Genomic DNA, 17,938 nt, shown 5'->3' with positions numbered 1-17,938 from the left:
TTTAATTTATTAATAGGCTTCATTTGAAGATTGACTCCTTGGTAGTTGTATTAGGAAAATACCACTTCTGTACTCTTGATGTGGTCTTACCTGGGCTTTCATAAGGGAGATATTACTCATTCTTTATTACTTGAGTTCATAATGGATCAACATAATCAGTATTTTGTGATTGTCCATTAGATTCACATACAGGCCCTGTTTTACTGAATCTTTACGAGATCAGTTAATCTCCTATCCAGGCAATGTGCCCCAGTAGAACTTCCTGCCACTCTAGATGTCAGTGACCTTAGAGCATGGATGGGTATGTGCGATATAGTGAGAGAGCCTGAGACTCGGAGGCAGAAGCTGGGGGTTTAGGTCTTGGCTGTACCACTCATTATATGACCTTAGCAAGTCACTTCAGATCAATTACCTTACCTATAAAATGAGAATAGTAATACCTATATGTACTTGTTAGGATTAAGTGGGAGAACCTATATTAAAAACACTTCATAAACTGTAAATCAGTTAGGGCCAATAGACTTTTATAGTAGAGGTATGCTTTGAGGGAAATTTTCTCATGGTAGCATTGAACAAATAATGGGATAAGAAAGAGTCTCCTGACTTTGAAATATCAATGGTAACTTGGGTAAAACTCTAGAGATGCCTTCAGACATGCTGTGGCTAAGTATAAGAGAGAAGCTGGAGCTTTGGGAATAATAGATCAAGGCAGGTTTTGAGAGCAGTTTTAAATACTCCATGGGCCGGGTGCCTGGGTGGCTCAGCTGGTTAAGCATCTGCCTTCGGCTCAGGTCGTGATCCCAGGGTCCTAGGAATGAGCCCCACATTGGGCTCCCTGCTCAGCGGGGAGTCTGCTTCTCCCTCTACCCTTTCCCCTGCTCGTGATCTCTCTCTCTCTCTCTCTCTCACTCTCCCCCTCTCTCTCTCAAATAAATAAATAAAATCTTTAAAAATAAATACTCCATGGGCCTAGATACTTAAGTAATACCACTTGTATTTAAAGCAGGCCTAAGACTAGAGACACACCGGGGACCCATGAGGATTTAGACTTCTTGGCAATTTGGCAATATATAGTGAAATGTTAAATACGAATGCCTCTTGACTCAGAATTCTCTCTTAAAGGCATTTACCCTCAAGATACATTTGCATTCATGCCCAAAAATGTAGGCACAAGGATTTTTGCCATATTACATGCATATTTGTCTAGACTCTCTCATTTTCGGATGATAAAGTTCTAGCTCACTTGGGGAATGGGGGTGGCAAGGAGAGGGGAAGAATTTCTTGGCTCACAGAACTGGTAAGTCCAGCAATATTCTCACCTCAGGCAGGCCAGATCCAGGACCAACACTGTCCTTGATCTTCAGGTTATATGACATATTTGTCTGTCTCTGTTTCTCTCAGCTCTGCTTTCTCTGTGTTTCATTCTCAGATAGGTAGTCTACCTATTTTCATGTGGTAGTCTCTGGAAGCTCCAGGCTAAGCTCCTTCCAGTTTAGCAGTGGCGTTGGGGGTGGGGTGGGGAGGAATTGTTCCTCCTTCTCTGTAGTTCCACAAAAGTCCTAGAGTTGACTCTCATGGTACAGACATGAGTCAAGCACCGCATCCATGACCCAGTTCCCCAGGGCAGGGGTATAGAATACTCTGATTTACCTGGCTTGAGTCATATTCTTGGGGTGGCAGTGGGAAATGAGTTGACCCCACTTTAACCACATGAAGTAGTATCAAGGAAATCGTGCTTCCCCCCGGGAAGAGTCAAGTGTTGTTAACAAGAGGAAGGAAGAAAAGGATGCAGGCTAGGCAAAAGCAGTATCTGTTCACTATATCTATTTCTAACAACAGATAATATAGATATAACTTAAATGTCCATTAGTACTAAGAAAAACTTAAATATGATACATCATAGGGTGGGATACTATGTATCTGTTAAAATGAATGAGATCTATCCATGAGATGACAAGAAAAATGTCTTCTATATAATATTAAATAAAAAATGAAATTGCAGGAAAGTAGGGGCACCTGGGTGGCTCAGTTGTTAAATGTCTGCCTTTGGCTCAGGTCATGATCCCAGGGTCCTGGGATCGAGCCCCACATCGGGCTCCCTGCTCAGTGGGGAGCCTGCTTCTCCCTCTCCCACTCCCCCTGCTTGTGTTCCTGCTCTCGCTATTTCTCTCTCTGTCAAATAAATAAATAAAATCTTAAAAAAAAAAAGAAATTGCAGGAAAGTATTCTTAATTATGTGAATGTGTCTAATCTGTTATGGACGTGAATACTTTTTCTTCATATATTTCTGTACTGCTTTTGGTTTGCTGTTATATTTGATTGTTTGAATGAATATATATCACTTTTTTTTTTTAAAGATTTTATTTATTTATTTGAGAGAGAGAATGAGAGACAGCATGAGAGAGAGGAGGGTCAGAGGGAGAAGCAGACTCCCCGTCGAGCAGGGAGCCCGATGCGGGACTCGATCCCGGGACCCCAGGATCATGACCTGAGCTGAAGGCAGTCGCTTAACCAACTGAGCCACCCAGGCGCCCTATATATCACTTTTGTAACTTAAAAAATAATGCTCCAAGTGGCCCCTATTGTGAACCAGGGACTGGAATTGACAAAGCTCTAGAACTATAGAGAGATGGATATATGATAGGAAAGCTGGAAGGATGGTATTCATGGAGCTGATATAAAAATAATGGGGACCCAGGGAATGGATAGGACAGATTAAGCTGCTTTGTATAATATGGCAGGGAATTTATATCCTAGAAGAGTGACAGAGAATTGCTAGAAAAAGTAAATGTTAACCAAAAAGTCATGTGGTTTGGAAGAGGTAGGATAGGTAGTATAGAAAATAACTTTGGCAGCTCCATGAGTCTGGAGAGCAGGGAATCTGGAGTAGAGAGATCTGGTTGTGTTACTTGGGCACTCTGTTACCTAGGAAAGGTCACACAACATCTCTCAGGGTCTCCATCTCATGTGTAAAGTAGAGTTTATTAGTATTTTCCTGTTTTCTTCACAAGATAACTGTGAGGTTCAAGTGAAATGGAAAAGGGTACTTATGTAAAGAAAAGACCATGTAATTCCAAGTTAGCCTGGACCAAAGTAAGGAACTTGTCTATGAATGAATGGAGGGGGAGAAGAGAGGGGTAGGAAGATGTCATCAGACTGCCTTTGCACATTAGACGTCTCAGATGACTCATTTTGTTGGTCATTTAATTTCTTTGGATGGGCAGGTGCTTTTTTGAGAGAGGGGAAGACATGGACAATTGTTTATGTGTAGCTTTTGGTACTTTATGAATAGTTCTACATAATTCACCCACATGTGGGAACAGCAAGGTAAAATGCAGATACCATGTGCAGCCATCATGGAAGAACATACGGAAAAGAGAGCCATTGTAGAAATACTACAAGTCTGAATTACTTGGAATCTTCATAGTGGTGGCTTGCCCAAAAAAGCATTTTTTAAAAAATATCATTGCTATGAAAAACAAACAAAAACTACTCAGGAGTATCAAATCTGTTAGCATGTCCTGCACATTTAAAATCTGATGAAGTTGTTTTGCTCTGTATATGTGCATTTTAGCATTTTGAGGTAGGTATTGTGCATTCCAAATAGAACACTTAAGTGGCATTTCATTGAATTGTTTTTATTTATTCACTTGGTGTTTATCCTGCCCTTATCTACCATATGCTTGGGCCAGTGCTAGGCACTGACATACAAACATAATTAACACATAGCAGTCACTGCATTCAGACAGTCTTCGGTTAGTAGGGAGGACAGACACATGGACAAAAAGTGTAAGGGGAGTGGGGCAGGATTGTCTAGAAGGAGTTCACTGTTTTTTGAGTGACCTTATTTTTTTCTTCCATTCCTTTTAAGTGCTTGCTAGAACTTTCTTGACTTTGTAGTTATTATTGCTCAGGTGTGTGTTTAAGAAGAATGGGATATCTCTTTTTAGCTTTTGAAACTCAAAAGATATTCTGCATCTATAACTTAACCATAGGAACTGTGAATGCAATACTAAAGAAAGTGGAAATTTTTCAGAGACTGGGTTTTTATCCCATAAACTTTTACTGGTTCTGAATTGAGTTAGTCTTTTTGTTTTTTAAGATTTTATTTATTTATTTGACAGAAAGACAGAGAGAGAGCACAAGTAGGCAGAGTGGCAGGCAGTGGGAGAGGGAGAAGCAGGCTTCCCGCTGAGCAGGGAGCCTGACTCAGGGCTCCATCCCAGGACCCTGGGATCATGACCGGAGCTGAAGGCAGCCGCTTAACCGACTGAGCCACCCAGGCGCCCCAGAGTTAGTGTTTTTGGATAGACAAACGATCCCCCACCCCCACCCAACCCCAATACACAACACATTTTTAAATGATTTTTATCTTAGATGCTATCTATTACAGAAGAAATCTGTTCTCCTACCTTAGGCTTTCTTTCCTGGCTCCTTTGGATAAATAAGACTGAACGTGCTTTGAGGCTCAAGGCCTTGGCAATTGTGTGTGTGTTTGTGTGTGTGTAATAGAGAAACTGTAAAAGCTCAATTTTTGTGGCTCAGAAATGTGAGATTATTTGTCTGCTCTTGCCTTTCCTCACCCTCTCTTCCCCCACCATACAGGTTTGAGCTCATGTTAGCAGCATATGTTTAGCGATATTCAAATTCCCAAGTGGCCTGTGAACAAGATGATTGTAAAACATCTTTCATTACAAGACAGAATAATCCTGATTCCTTAATTCTGGGTCTAGCTGTTTTGGTGTTTTTGTTGTTGTTGTTGTTGTTTTTTAAAGCCAGCATTTTGAGTAGATTCATATGTGAACTGGTTCATACTGTGAAGAGGCATTTTTCAGAGTCAGAGAAATGAGAAGAGGGAAACGTGTTGTTTCATATCTTTGTGATGTGTTTTTATAGAGTTATTTTCTGAGTTTTAAAGGCTACGCTTTTATTTTCCCCCTTGTTTTTATGGGATATAATCCCATTTATTTCCCTGTTCTTTCTGCTTTCTTGTTAGATGGACTTGTTTAATATTACCATTAATCCTGATGATAATTTCCCATGTAAACAGTAATTCCCTGATCTCTCACAAACACTAAAGAACATTCAGTAGTTGTGCTAGAAGGCACTACCATGGGACAGTTAAGTTTTGGAGAAAAACTGTCCTATTTTCTGTAAAAATAAAAAAAATCAAACTGTATAAACAAAACAAAAGAAAGGGATTGCCAAGGTCATTATGTCCTTAAAGGTTTTCTCTGGCCCTGACTTTAGATACATTCATCACCAACATATACTTATTTTTTATGGAAATATTAATATATGCATTATTTTTTACATCCAGATATTAATGTAGGTATGGGACTTATTTGAGCTTGCTTCACGGCTAGGTAATTTAGTTTTTCAAAAAGAATGAAGGGCTAATTATTAGGCAATAATGTGATCAAATTGCCAAAAGCTTCGAGGTGGTTCTATTTCAGTTCTCAGCCTGATGTGCTTTTAAAAATATCTCTACTTAGAGTAGTTACTGTTCATAATGCTTTATGGAATCTTTTTAGCTAACAGCTTGGATGATAAAGAAGCCATTATCCTTGATTTGGTGTGTTTAACCCAAGTTGAATTTATGACAGACTGAAAATTAGCTGTCATGTGGTACACCTCACTTCCTGTTCTGTGCAACTTGATATGTGTGTGAGCTGCATGTCCAGCAGGATTTGTAAGAATATGTTATTGATTGATGGGAAAACTGTTTCAAAGTACCCTGCAAAAATGTACAAGATAACATGTGCAGGGTACATATAACCTTGCAGTTTTGGTTTATAAGAGATTTAGCCTTTGGCTAAACAGCATATGAATAAATCTATTAGAAATTTTTCAGGAGAGGAAAATTCAGGATTTACTTCTTTAATTTCCGGGCTTTTATGCAGTTGACCAGTTTAGGAGGGAGATCGTATTAGTGCTTTATTTCCAGAGCAGATGAGAGATTATGAAACTACCTTAGTTTCTGAAATACCGTGGATCAAAGAATTCAATGCGAATCTGCCTTGCCCACCTCTCCCACTTCATTCCCATTACCTCATACTTACTTCTAGGAAGTACCTCGTTTACCACATGTATAGCTTGTATTGCATTTAAGGCTCTGACCTCATCCCCCATCTTATTAAATGATTTCACAACATAATATTGATTGATTAAAAATTTCTTAAGCAGTGAAGTCAAGATAGCTCTCCAGAAGAAGAATGAAATAGAATATACAGGATTTCTCATTTAAATGCAGCCCAGGATAAGTCATTACTGTGTGCTAATCTCTGACCAAAGAGATAGACTTTCTTAGTGGGCTTATATCTATGTCTTTCACCACCAGCATTGGCCACTTTATGGGCAGTCATGTGAAAAACTAGGCACAGAATGGAACTTGCGTGAGTATCTTTCTGTACAGATAGTTCTAATACATTATGGCTACATCTCCCAAAGATACTTTTATATTTGGCACATTTCCTGTAATACCTAAGAAACTAAACAGACAAGTCTTTTATGTTTTATTTTTAAAGATTTTTTTTTAAAAGATTTTATTTATTTAAATATTTTATAGGGAGAGACACAGCGAGAGAGGGAACACAAGCAGGGGAGTGGGAGAGGGAGAAGCAGGCTCCCCACTGAGCAGGGAGCCCGATGCAGGGCTCGATCCCAGGACCCCGGGACCATGACCTGAGCCGAAGGCAGATGCCTAATGACTAAGCCACCCAGTTTGTTTGTTTGTTTGTTTGTTTGTTTATTTATTTATTTATTTATTTATTTAACACAGAGAGAGCGCACAAGTGAGCACAAGCAGGGGGAGGGGCGGAGGGTGAGGGAGAAGCAGATTCCCTGCTGAGCAGGGAGCCTGATGTGGGACTGGAGCCGAAAGCAGACGCTTAAACAACTGAGCCACCCAGGCATCCCTGGAGATGTTTCTAATAGATACATTTCCAGTTGACTACCACTACCAGCTTACATTCTAATTTGACCCACACCTATTCTGTATAACATGGAGGCATGCATCATTCATATGGCTTTACAAAGAGGAACCTAGTAGGTAGCTAGAAGGAAATCCTAGCTATTGTCAGAATTTTGGTTTTAAAAGGAAACCAGTCTAAACATTTCCCTCCTCTTTGTAGATGAAAAAGTAGAGAGACATGAAGGAATTTTCAGGGTTGGTAGGAGAACCAAATACTAGATCAAAGACTGGCTTGAACCCTTCCTACAGTAGCATCTTGGACCTAGTCCATCTTTGAGAAAAGTTTCAAGCTACTCAGTAATCTAGAAGTTGCCCTGGGCATCTGAAGCCTGCCAGAGTATTGTGAGGCCTCAAGATATTTAATACAAGGAGCAGTAATGCAGCCAGCAGGAACACCTCACATCTTTGAAGGTACAATGGTGGAGTTATGAGTGATAGAACTCATACATAGAAATTACAGACATCATTCAGAATGCTTTTGTGACTTCTTTGTAAACATGGAAATATCTGACAAGAGATGCCTAGATTTGCTAGTAAAGATGGTCAAGAACAAGATGATTATTTGTCTCATTTAAACTGATCCTTAAATATTGGCAGCAAGTCTAGGAAATTACGTCAGTATTATATTTCTGAGCAGGCCTGACTTTTAGCTTGTACTTCAGAAGGAGGATATTGTGCCCAGATTTGCAATTTAACCAACTAAAAGAATAATATGTTTATTAATTAGGGTAAGATTTGGCTATGAAAAAAGGTACAAATAACAGTTCAGTCAAGGTAGAGATTGATTCTTCTTTTGGATTAAAAAGTCCAGAGGGAAGGGAAGTCCAACGTTGGTTACTTCACAGCCATCGAGAAGTCCGGTTTTCTTCTTTTTTGTTCCATTCATTCTTGGCACTGATATCCTCAAGTTGTCTAGTGGTACTAGATGGCTTCTGGAGCTTGAGCCATTGTCAAGAGGGGGGCCTACTTCCAACTTGAGTCAGCTCCCATGAAAGAGCTTTTCTAGAACCACCTCAACTAGCAATTTCTGCTTCTCTCTCACTAGTCATTCCTGTTATCGAGAGAGGCTGTAAAGTTAGAAGTGGGCAGGTTGCTAATCACAGTAATTAGAAGTTTTGTTATTAAGTAAGAAGGAGAGAATGGACACTGGGCAGGCAACTAACAGATCTGCCACAAGCTGTTTTGAAGAATATATTTATATTAGGAAAATCAAATTTTAGTGACATCAAAAACTATTATATAGGATATAAATTTGAAAAATCCCCAAACTACCGTCTACCATATGTCTGATTAATAAAAGCAATGATTCTGTACAGTGGTGTTCTGCTTTGGATTTTTCAGCAGGACTTACTGGAAACAGCTGTTAGGTTTTGTGTATTTTAAATAAACTGAAAAATGAGTTCAGAACAACAGGGGAAAAAAAGACACTTCAAATTAAATCGTTTCCCTTTAGAGATAGGGAGAATCAAACAGCTACAAGGACAGTTGAGTAGATATTAATGGAGCTGGCAGGAGCAGAGTATACTACATTCGATGATATGAGCTAGGGATGAACATATCAAAACACTCAAGTTGCTTCATACCTAGATGGAACAAGAGAGACTGCGGCAGCACATGGAAGAGGCATGAATACATGTCATAGCAACGAAGCACACCAACCCCAGATAGACAAGATTTATCCTGGAGACGAGGATGGGCATACTGGGCTAGAGGTTTAAGTAGTATATACTGTCTAAGTCCTTTTGGGCTGCTGTAACAAAATACCACAGACTGGGTGGCTTATGAAGTCAGAAATGTCTTTCTCACAATTCCAGAGACTGGAAATCCAAGATCAGGGTGCCGTCATGGTCAGGTTCTGGCAGAGACCCTCTTCTGACTTTTTGCTGTGTCCTCACACAATGGAAGGGGCTAGGGAGCACTCTGGGGTCGTTTTTTTTTATAAGGACACTGATCTTAGTCACAAGGGTTCTGCCCTCATGATCTAATCACTTCCCAAAGGCCCCACCTCTGAAAACCGTCACATTGGGCATTAGGTTTTCAACATATGAATTTGAGGATTGGGGGTTGAGAAGACATAAGCATTCAGATTATAGCAGAGAGAATCACCTCTGCTTGTATCCTGCCTGTACATATAAAGAGAATGGAGAGAGGGAGAGAATGTTGTCGTCTAAAAAACTTTGTAGGCAGAAGCAACTGCAGACCATGGTATATATAATTGTGTAAGATGGAAGTGCTTCTGCTCTATGAGACCAGATTTTTTAAAACGTAGTCTTGTTTGTATCCACTGTTCACATGGTGCCATTTAACACTAATTTACTGAATGCCTCATATTTACAATACACTTTAAAGAGGAAATTCATTCACAAGTTGCCACTTAGGTGAGAAAGTCTAAATTTTGGCATCTTAGAGCTATGAATTTCAAATCTGGGGAAAGCCCAGCTTTTTTTTTTTTTCTTTCTTTCTTCCTTTTCCTTTGAGAATTACTTACAGTAACCGACCCCTGTGTGTTGACTTTGCCCCAGTGATAGAAAATAGGAAAGTACAGAGACTCCCTGTGAGAAGAGCGTCAGGCTGCACCCTCTGTGACCTCAGCCCTTCAGTCCGAGTTCTCCTTGGGGCAACAGCTGCAAACAGCCCATGTGGCGTTGGCAGTAAGCATAGGGAGCGCAGATGAAACCGGCTAATGCACCAGGGCCAGGTGGGCTGGCTTTGAGCGCAGTGAGCTGTCTTTTGAACCTTTTATGACAGTGCACTTTCGGGCCTCCTTGGGGGAGAATAGTTTATGCTCTGATCCAGTAATGGATCAGGGACCATTCTCTGTCTTATACAGCAGTGGAAATACCTTTGTCACTCTGGTATAAAATAGCTGCTTATTTGAGGCCATTGTGCAGTGGCTCGCCTTTCCTGCCCATTATTAGTTCCCTTTGAAGCTGCTGTGCTCAGTTTAGGTTCTCCAGAGGGACTATGAAAGAAAATGGAAATCTCACAAATTGTGCTTTTTGTATATCTACTCAGTGCTGATGGAGCTATCTCATGTTTTGGGTTTTATGTCCCCCACTCTGTACCCCTTTTCCCCTCTGCTTGCAGGTGAAGGTCTTCCACAGGTGTATTACTTTGGACCATGTGGGAAATACAATGCCATGGTGCTGGAGCTCCTTGGCCCTAGCTTGGAGGATTTGTTTGACCTCTGTGACCGAACTTTTACTTTGAAGACGGTGTTAATGATAGCCATCCAGTTGGTAAGTTGGCATTGCTATTCTGCAGAAAGATAGGTGGGTCCCCCAGCTACATCCTTGTGACCCTTTTAGTGCTTTCCCAGCTATAGTGACACCTAGTGAATGCACACTCAGAGGCTTGATGGCATTCTAGGAAGCAGGCCGGGCAAAAAGGGTTAGCCTAGAGAAGTCACACTGCATCTTCTGTTAGCTCTATTTTAAGAATTTGCACCTTGGAGCAACACCTTGCCCTTAACTGAAGTAGAAGCATATAATTTAGATTGAGGAGAAAGAGGATGATTAGGTGAAATTGTACAAATGTAAGTAATTTCCTTGATGTTTTATTTATAGGTTTTAAACACATGGCTTTAAGGTTCTGTCCTCTCCCCTCACCCTTGCATCCAAGAAAGGATTGGTGATGTAACCCACTGCCCTAAACAGTCAGATTCCAAAGTTGTGTGTCCAAGAACCTGCCTTAGTTCTCTGGCCTCTACTTCTCATAGAGACTGGCAGAGCTGAAGGGATAGCTCTCTCAACTCCAACCAAATTATATACCAGTGCCAGTTCAAGAGCAGTTAAGGCAGTTGCTTTGAGGAGTTTGTCAGCCCCTCAGAGGAAGGATGCAAATGCATCTTTTTTTTTTTTTTTTTAAAGATTTTATTTATTTATTTGAGAGAGACTGAGAGATAGAGAGCACGAGAGGGAAGAGGGTCAGAGGGAGAAGCAGACTTCCTGCTGAGCAGGGAGCCCGATGCGGGACTCGATCCCGGGACTCCAGGATCATGACCTGAGCCGAAGGCAGTCGCTTAACCAACTGAGCCACCCAGGCGCCCTGCAAATGCATCTTTATTGGTCTGAAACGGTAATGGTCTCACCCACTTTACAGTAAAAGCTTGGAAATGTTAAAAAAAATTGACCTTGAGGGGCGCCTAGGTGGCTCAGTCATTAAGTATCTGCCTTCGGCTCGGGTCATGATCCCAGAGTCCTGGGATTGAGCCCCGCATCAGGCTCCCTGCTCGGCGGGAAGCCTGCTTCTCCCTCTCCCACTCCACCTGTTTATGTTCCCTCTCTCGCTGTGTCTCTCTCTGTCAAATAAATAAAGAAAATCTTAAAAAAGATTTTGACTTTTGAGTCCAAAATTGACCTTGACTTTGGAGTCCAAAATTCAAATGCCTGAGCTTCCCTTTCTATGCTAAGTAGAAACATAAATGGAAATAAAACTTAATGAAATTTGAAATAATTTTTTAAAGATTTATTTATTTTAGAGTGAGAAAGAGAGATCGAGTGTGCATGCACATGGGGGGGGGGCAGAGGGAGAGAGAATCCTCAAGCAGACTCCCTGTTGAGCACAAAGCTCAACACGGGGCTCGATCCCAGGACCCTGAAATCATGACCCGAGTGGAAATCAAGAGTTGGCTGCTTAACCAGCTGAACCACCCAGGTGCCCCTGAAGTAATTCTATGATTATTACTTTGGGCTATATTTACTTTTACATAAAAACTGCACTTTTCTCTCTGTTGCTAGTTAGCTCTATGAAATCAAAATCCAGTACTAACTTCTCTGGATCTCACTTGCCATATTTTTGTAACAGAAAGAACTAGGTTGCGGAGTCCTGTTGGATTGAGGATAGGAAGGTGTAGGCAGGAGGTGAATGTGGCAGTGGCACCTGTCTTCAGAGGCCACAGACCTATTGTGATAATCCTGGCTGGGGATCTTCTTGCCTCTCAAATGTGTGCTTTCTGAAGTAGCCTAAAAACACCTAATTCTATTCATCATTTATAAATTGTAACATTATGAGGTAAAACTATATATTATCATTTTAGCTGAACAGTGCTGTCCCACTTTCATTTATCTTGATATTTGTTATATATATATTTGTATCAGAATATTTTCTGGTTTATAAGAGTGAAGTGACTGGGTGGTAAAGAAATGAGTTTTATTTTCATTTCAGTAGTTAAAACCTTGGACTGATAAAAGAAAATGTTTTGATGTTTTTTTCCCCCAATAAACTTCTTTAGAATATTTTCATTGACGTTTTTTTCTCTTTTAGCTTTCTCGAATGGAATATGTGCACTCAAAAAATCTCATTTACCGAGATGTGAAGCCAGAGAACTTCCTGATTGGCCGACAAGGCAATAAGAAAGAGCATGTTATACACATTATAGACTTTGGCCTGGCCAAGGAATACATTGACCCTGAAACCAAAAAACACATACCTTATAGGGAGCACAAAAGTTTAACTGGAACTGCAAGATATATGTCTATCAACACGCATCTTGGCAAAGGTGTGTTTATTTTCTGCTCCATGAAAGGGGCGGGTCCTTAAAATAACTTTTTATTCCAATAATACTTTTGTCCCCATTGTGCTTTACAACTTGTGATTCTTATTGCTTCACAAGGCAAGTGATTTTTATACCTGAAAAACTAAGGTGCTAAGTTACTTTCCTAAGTATCCTGTTGACAACTTAACATTTTTTAATTCTTTATACTGTTTCCAAATGCTTAGTTTCTCAGCAGTGTGGGCACTTGAATTGTTGTATTAAGGTGATATCATTTTAGTAAGTCTAATGATGAATTTGGTGTTTACGTAGGAATGACTCCTTATATAATGGTGGTCCTGAAAGGACATCATACTGGTTGGTATCTGTATTGGGGAAGGGTGTGTTGCTGAAACATAGACTCGGCTTCTGTTCACTGTGCATAATTCCATGAATAATGCTTTGAGGAAGAGCCTATGTCTTTTCTTACTCAATGAAAATATATAAGTCTTGCATTTTATTTAGGATAGACAGTTTGCACAAATATTACTAAAAGCTCTAATCAAGGCAGAAGACCTTACTTATAAGAGGAACTAATCCAGGGGAGAATATTTAAAAAGAAGCCTAAGGAACAGTGGGAAGCCAAATAGATAAGGCCCTGGGCCCCTCACTAGCTTCTTCAGAAAAGCTTCCCTTTTTATCTGTTTTATATATTGGGCTTCCATGGAAGATTCTGTTTGAAGAAAAGGTTTCAAAGTGATTGAAAAAAAATGTTTGAAAATCACCACTCCTGAGAGTAGACATGTAAACAGAATATTACCGGGTCCCATACTCCTAGACATAGTTAATTATAGTGGGTGTTTAAATATTAATGAATTTTTGTACATTAATGTACATTAATAAGTGTTTTAAAGACTAAATGGCTACAAAGTTGCCTTGTTGAGTAAACTACATAGATATTCAGAGGAGGATTCTAGTGTTAGTGAGGAGTAAAAATCAGATTACAAAGTGATACAACTTGAATTGAAGTCATGAATGCTGTCAAGATTTTTTTAGTAACCATATGGAAATCCTCTTAATTAAATGTAATATTTTAAGATTAGATCAGAAGGTCCTCTGCCACTTATTATCTGTGTCATTTTGGAGAAGTTACCTAATCTTCCTGAAACTTATCTGTAAAATGAGAGTAATATTGCACAAGGATGTGTTTGTGGGTTGAATGAGTAATGTATGTAACATAGGTCTCTTGCATAGTGTTCAGTATTCCCTCTTCCTTCCTTTTTACTAAGAGACAGACTATGTCGTAAATAGTAAAGTCATGATTGTTTGGTTTAACTGACAGACTCTAGAAGTTGCTCTAATGCCTGCTTCCTAGACACAGCAATTTGTGTTCTGATTTTATTATTCTTGTCAGGAAAGGCAAGAAGAGACAAGGGATAGGTGTCTGTGTTATGTTTGTATAAGGTACAAGGTAATGGTTAAGAAGAAGGGATGGAAATCCTGGCTCCTGCACTTAAAGCTATGTGATTTGGGTCCAGTACCTTCCCTCGGCCTCAGTTATCTCATCTATGAAATGGATATGATAATAGTGCCTTATACTGTAGGATTCTGAGAGATAAAGTATATAAAGCGTTTAGCATAGTGCCTCATGGTAGCAAAGATTCTAAATGGTAGTTATTTATTTGACAAAGTATGTTTTAAGCGTGTATGGTCATCAGACTGGGTTCTTTCATCTCTTGGTGTAGCCATTCCTGCTGGAACTTTGAGTGTATCTCCAAACGTGAATTTCCTGCGTTCCAGAGTTTTCCAGGTCACATTGAACCTGTCCACGTATTTTGTCCTCTCCATATTACAGAGAATACATATAGATGGTTGTCACATGCGCTTTAAACTCTGGTCCGGGTCTCAAAGCAGAGAGGTTTCCATAGGAACTCGAATCATACTGGTTTTTAAATGTGTAGCATTCTGTATGTTCTAATGAAGAAAAAGAGAAGGGTATCTTCAAATGACTTGGAGAGCATTGTCTATTTATGAGGGAGAACAAGGGAAGAAGCCTCGTAAACCTGACATTACCACATCAGATTAGCCACCTTCTCGCTGATTAAGGTAGCCCATTTTGATTTTGTATTCTTTAATGGTTGGAGTTAGGGTGAGAACGCTGGGTCACCTAGCTGCTTTCCTCCAGCAAAATAAATTTTACCTAGAATCAGGGATGTGACACAGGTAAAACCAAGCATCTTTCTGAATGATTGAGAGCAGGCCTTTATGGTGTGGAAAAATTCTGTGTCCTGCTGGCCCCACTCATATTAAAACCTTTCTTATTTGAAAAGGAGAATATCCTTCATGAAAAAACATGAGGGCATGTGGAAACGCTGAATTCAATGAATGTGGAGTTTTCAAAGAAGTATGGAAATAAAGCATGACTCTGGATTTCACTTTTTTTGGGGGGGAAGGCTTAAATTATCACAGATTAATTACTAATGGCTCAAATTAATGACTTTGGAATTTTAGAACTGGAAAATGACTTTTCAGATTATCTAAATCAACCACTTTATTTTCAGATGAGGGGACTGCATGCAGCCCAAAATAGGTGACTTGACCATGCTTGATTTCACATGGATCAAATTAATGGAAAGAATGGGCCAGGAGCTAGATAACCGGACTCAGGAGCCATTGTTCTTCCTATTATTCCATATTCCACAGCTATTTTTCATGGTGCTCAGTATTTGGAAAACCACTTTATTAGTTATTCCAGTGGGTTTACATGTGTTTTCTGTTTGTTTGTTTTGATTAAAAAAATTTTATAATGGGCTTCGCTGTGGAGAGGAAGTTGGGCTTTTTTCTGAAGTGCTGATCAATATTGAAAATGTGGAGAGTCTCGCCCTCTAGTGCTCAACTAACAAAAGTGCAACCATTTGTCCAGTGAATTTTTATTACCAAGGGGCCTCTTGTTAGAGGAAGCGGATATAAAAATGGAAAGGCAATGAGTAGGTGTGATACAGTGTGAGAAACTGCAGGGTGTGGTTCCTCTATCTGCCCTGCTTTGTGGGAGGCCTCAACTCACCCTGCTTGTACTTTCTTTTTTATTGTGTATCTTTAGGTTCTGTTACATCTAACAGCTTTTTGTTTTCAATTACATATAAAATTTGTTGTAAACCTCAGGCAAGTGTGTAGACAAAAACTTCTGTTGGTCTTGCTGTTTTATTTCATTCTTTTAAAGATTGAGTGCATCCACTCAGTTTTATGTTATTTCTCTTGTCAGGGTACCTCCCTTTCCCATTAGCGACCACCTTGCCAAAAACCATTTTCCAAACCGCAATTTAGAAAGTTGCCTTTTCTTTCCTCATCTGCCCTGTAGAGTTCTATTCACTCTTTTTCATGCACATTTCCCATAATTGGAGGCAGCCCTTAAACATGTTGTACTTTTGTATTTTGAGCTGAGTAGCTTTCCCTGCCTCCCTGCCTTTTAGATTTTCCCCTCTGCACAACGAAAGCATGATTGAGTTTAGAGTAGCCCCTTAATCTTGTCTCTAATTTCTCTTGATAAAGCCCTAAATTTGATTCTGAGAAATAAACACATAAGATGTCTGAGATGAGCCATAATTGGCAAATAAGGAATAGAGGCATGTACTACTTCTATTCAGTCTGACAACCCAAGAATACATAAGGATGTTCTCTGAGATAAAATGACAGTTTTTTGTTAAGTATTCTTTGTTTCTTTACCATCTTAGTCTCTCCAGTTAAAAGGAAAGAAAAACCTAGCAACTTTTTTTACACGATAAGCTCCCAGAATGTGGGGATCCTGTTTTATGTGCCCATAAAGGGCACCTTAAGTAATACATTTAAAATTTTTTTTAAGGTAGCTATGGAACATGGAACAAATGGATTGTTAATTTTTATGATGAATTAAAAGCACTCGACATGTATGCTAGGCATTCTGCAGCTTGTGTCTTTGCAGGCCTAGCCAGAATGGACTATTTAAAAGTTTCAGCTGCTTAACCTGCTTCTCACTTTCCGTGATGGTCACCCAAGGGTAACTGTAGCTCATATACTGGAAGTAACATTTCGTTTAAGTTATCTTACTTTCAGGAAGGTGACAACAATGACTGAGGGGTGGTTACTCACCATTTAGTGATTTGGATTTGGATTTGGTTTTAGTTTAGAATTTGCTCTTTTCCCTTGCTATTTACTTGCCAGTGACAGCAAAGGAAGTACACAATGTTTTTTGGTTTTGATCTAAAATACTATCCCTGGTTTAGATATACAAAGAATGAGTAAGCAGAGCCTTTTCAGAGACAGAAGGGTTTCTGAAGGGATTACTTGGTTTTGAACCCCTTTCTGCTTTAATAACTGCAAACATAATGTGTGATCTGTTTTCCCTTTTAGAGCAAAGCCGACGGGATGATTTGGAAGCCCTAGGCCATATGTTCATGTATTTCCTTCGAGGCAGCCTACCCTGGCAAGGACTCAAGGTATCCTTGAAAGTGCTCAGTGGAGGGCTTTGTTTCAATACTCAGTTGTTAATGGAGGGGTTGCTGACTCCATGTCTGTAAGAAGATGTGCTGGCGACAGAGATGAGAAGCAGGGACTTGCTACATCAGTCTATATTGTAAATGCTCCCCTGGGCTTTGGGAGCTCTGTTTTGCCTACATTTGTCTTCCCCTTCTGAATCCTTCTTCCTTGTTTTGGGGTTTTCCATAATCTCTTCCCTTGTTCCCTCACAGCCTTGGCAGTGCTGCTTTTCTCTGTGTCACTTTCCTCCTCCACTACCATTATGTAGCAGGAAGAGTGTTCCCAGTGTGCTGGGGAATTTCTGGAACAAATTGATGACAGCAGCTGCTACACATTTTACCAGCAAGGCCAGCAGGGCTGGGTGTGCCCCTAAGGAGAACTGGAAAATATTTGTTCTTCCTCTATAGGCTAAGGACCCACCTGAACTAAAACAAAAATCCAGGTTTAATGTTACTGTTCACGTGTTTTATTCAATAAATACCTATGCAGACGATAGCCGTTCCTTATGAAGCATGTAGTTTAAATAGCCTTCCTTAGGTAGGTATCGGTATAGTGCATTTGTGTTCAAGGTAACGATTGATAATAATTATAATCACTGTAACTACTTCGTGTCTTTGGCTGGTTGGAGTAGGAAATGGTGAATTTCTAGCACATTTTAAGTCCCATTAGATAGTTAAATGTGAGACATATTTTTGAGTTTTAATTTATTTCAACATGTTAGTATGGAAAGAAACTTAATCAGTAGCTTTGGGTACTTCTACGCCCCGGAACCCCCTCCCACTCTCCCTCCAGGAGGACAGAAGGATTCATTTGCTATGCTTTCTAGGCTGTTGTCCTGAAAAGTAAAGCTTCTGCCCCTTCCCTTTGGGAAGGTTTTATTTCTTTGCCCTTAAATTCCTCTCCTAACACCTCCTGGTCTTCTCCTAGTCATATATATCTTCTCATTGGTATTGGTAGCTGTCAGATAGAGTTTCACATTC

The 17,938-nt window shown here is 39.9% G+C and overlaps 1 protein-coding gene across 18 annotated transcripts in view; it reads left to right on the top strand.

Annotated features, from left to right (window-relative positions):
• The window catches only part of CSNK1G1 (casein kinase 1 gamma 1), a 178,934-nt gene that overhangs the window by 120,866 nt on the left and 40,130 nt on the right, over positions 1-17,938 (top strand). For all 18 annotated transcript variants that reach the window (XR_003515678.1, XR_003515680.1, XR_003515679.1 and 15 more), the window contains 3 exons: positions 10,061-10,212; positions 12,239-12,473; positions 16,833-16,918. Coding sequence is in view for 15 of the 18 variants with exons in the window: in XM_027569970.2 (XP_027425771.1) it covers positions 10,061-10,212; positions 12,239-12,473; positions 16,833-16,918 (473 nt within the window). In the remaining 3 variants the exon portion in view is untranslated. The remainder of the gene's footprint in view (positions 1-10,060; positions 10,213-12,238; positions 12,474-16,832; positions 16,919-17,938) is intronic.

This window comes from Zalophus californianus, chromosome 6 (assembly GCF_009762305.2).
Source record: "Zalophus californianus isolate mZalCal1 chromosome 6, mZalCal1.pri.v2, whole genome shotgun sequence".
Taxonomy (NCBI): domain Eukaryota; kingdom Metazoa; phylum Chordata; class Mammalia; order Carnivora; family Otariidae; genus Zalophus; species Zalophus californianus.
This window is presented reverse-complemented; position numbering and strand designations above follow the sequence as displayed.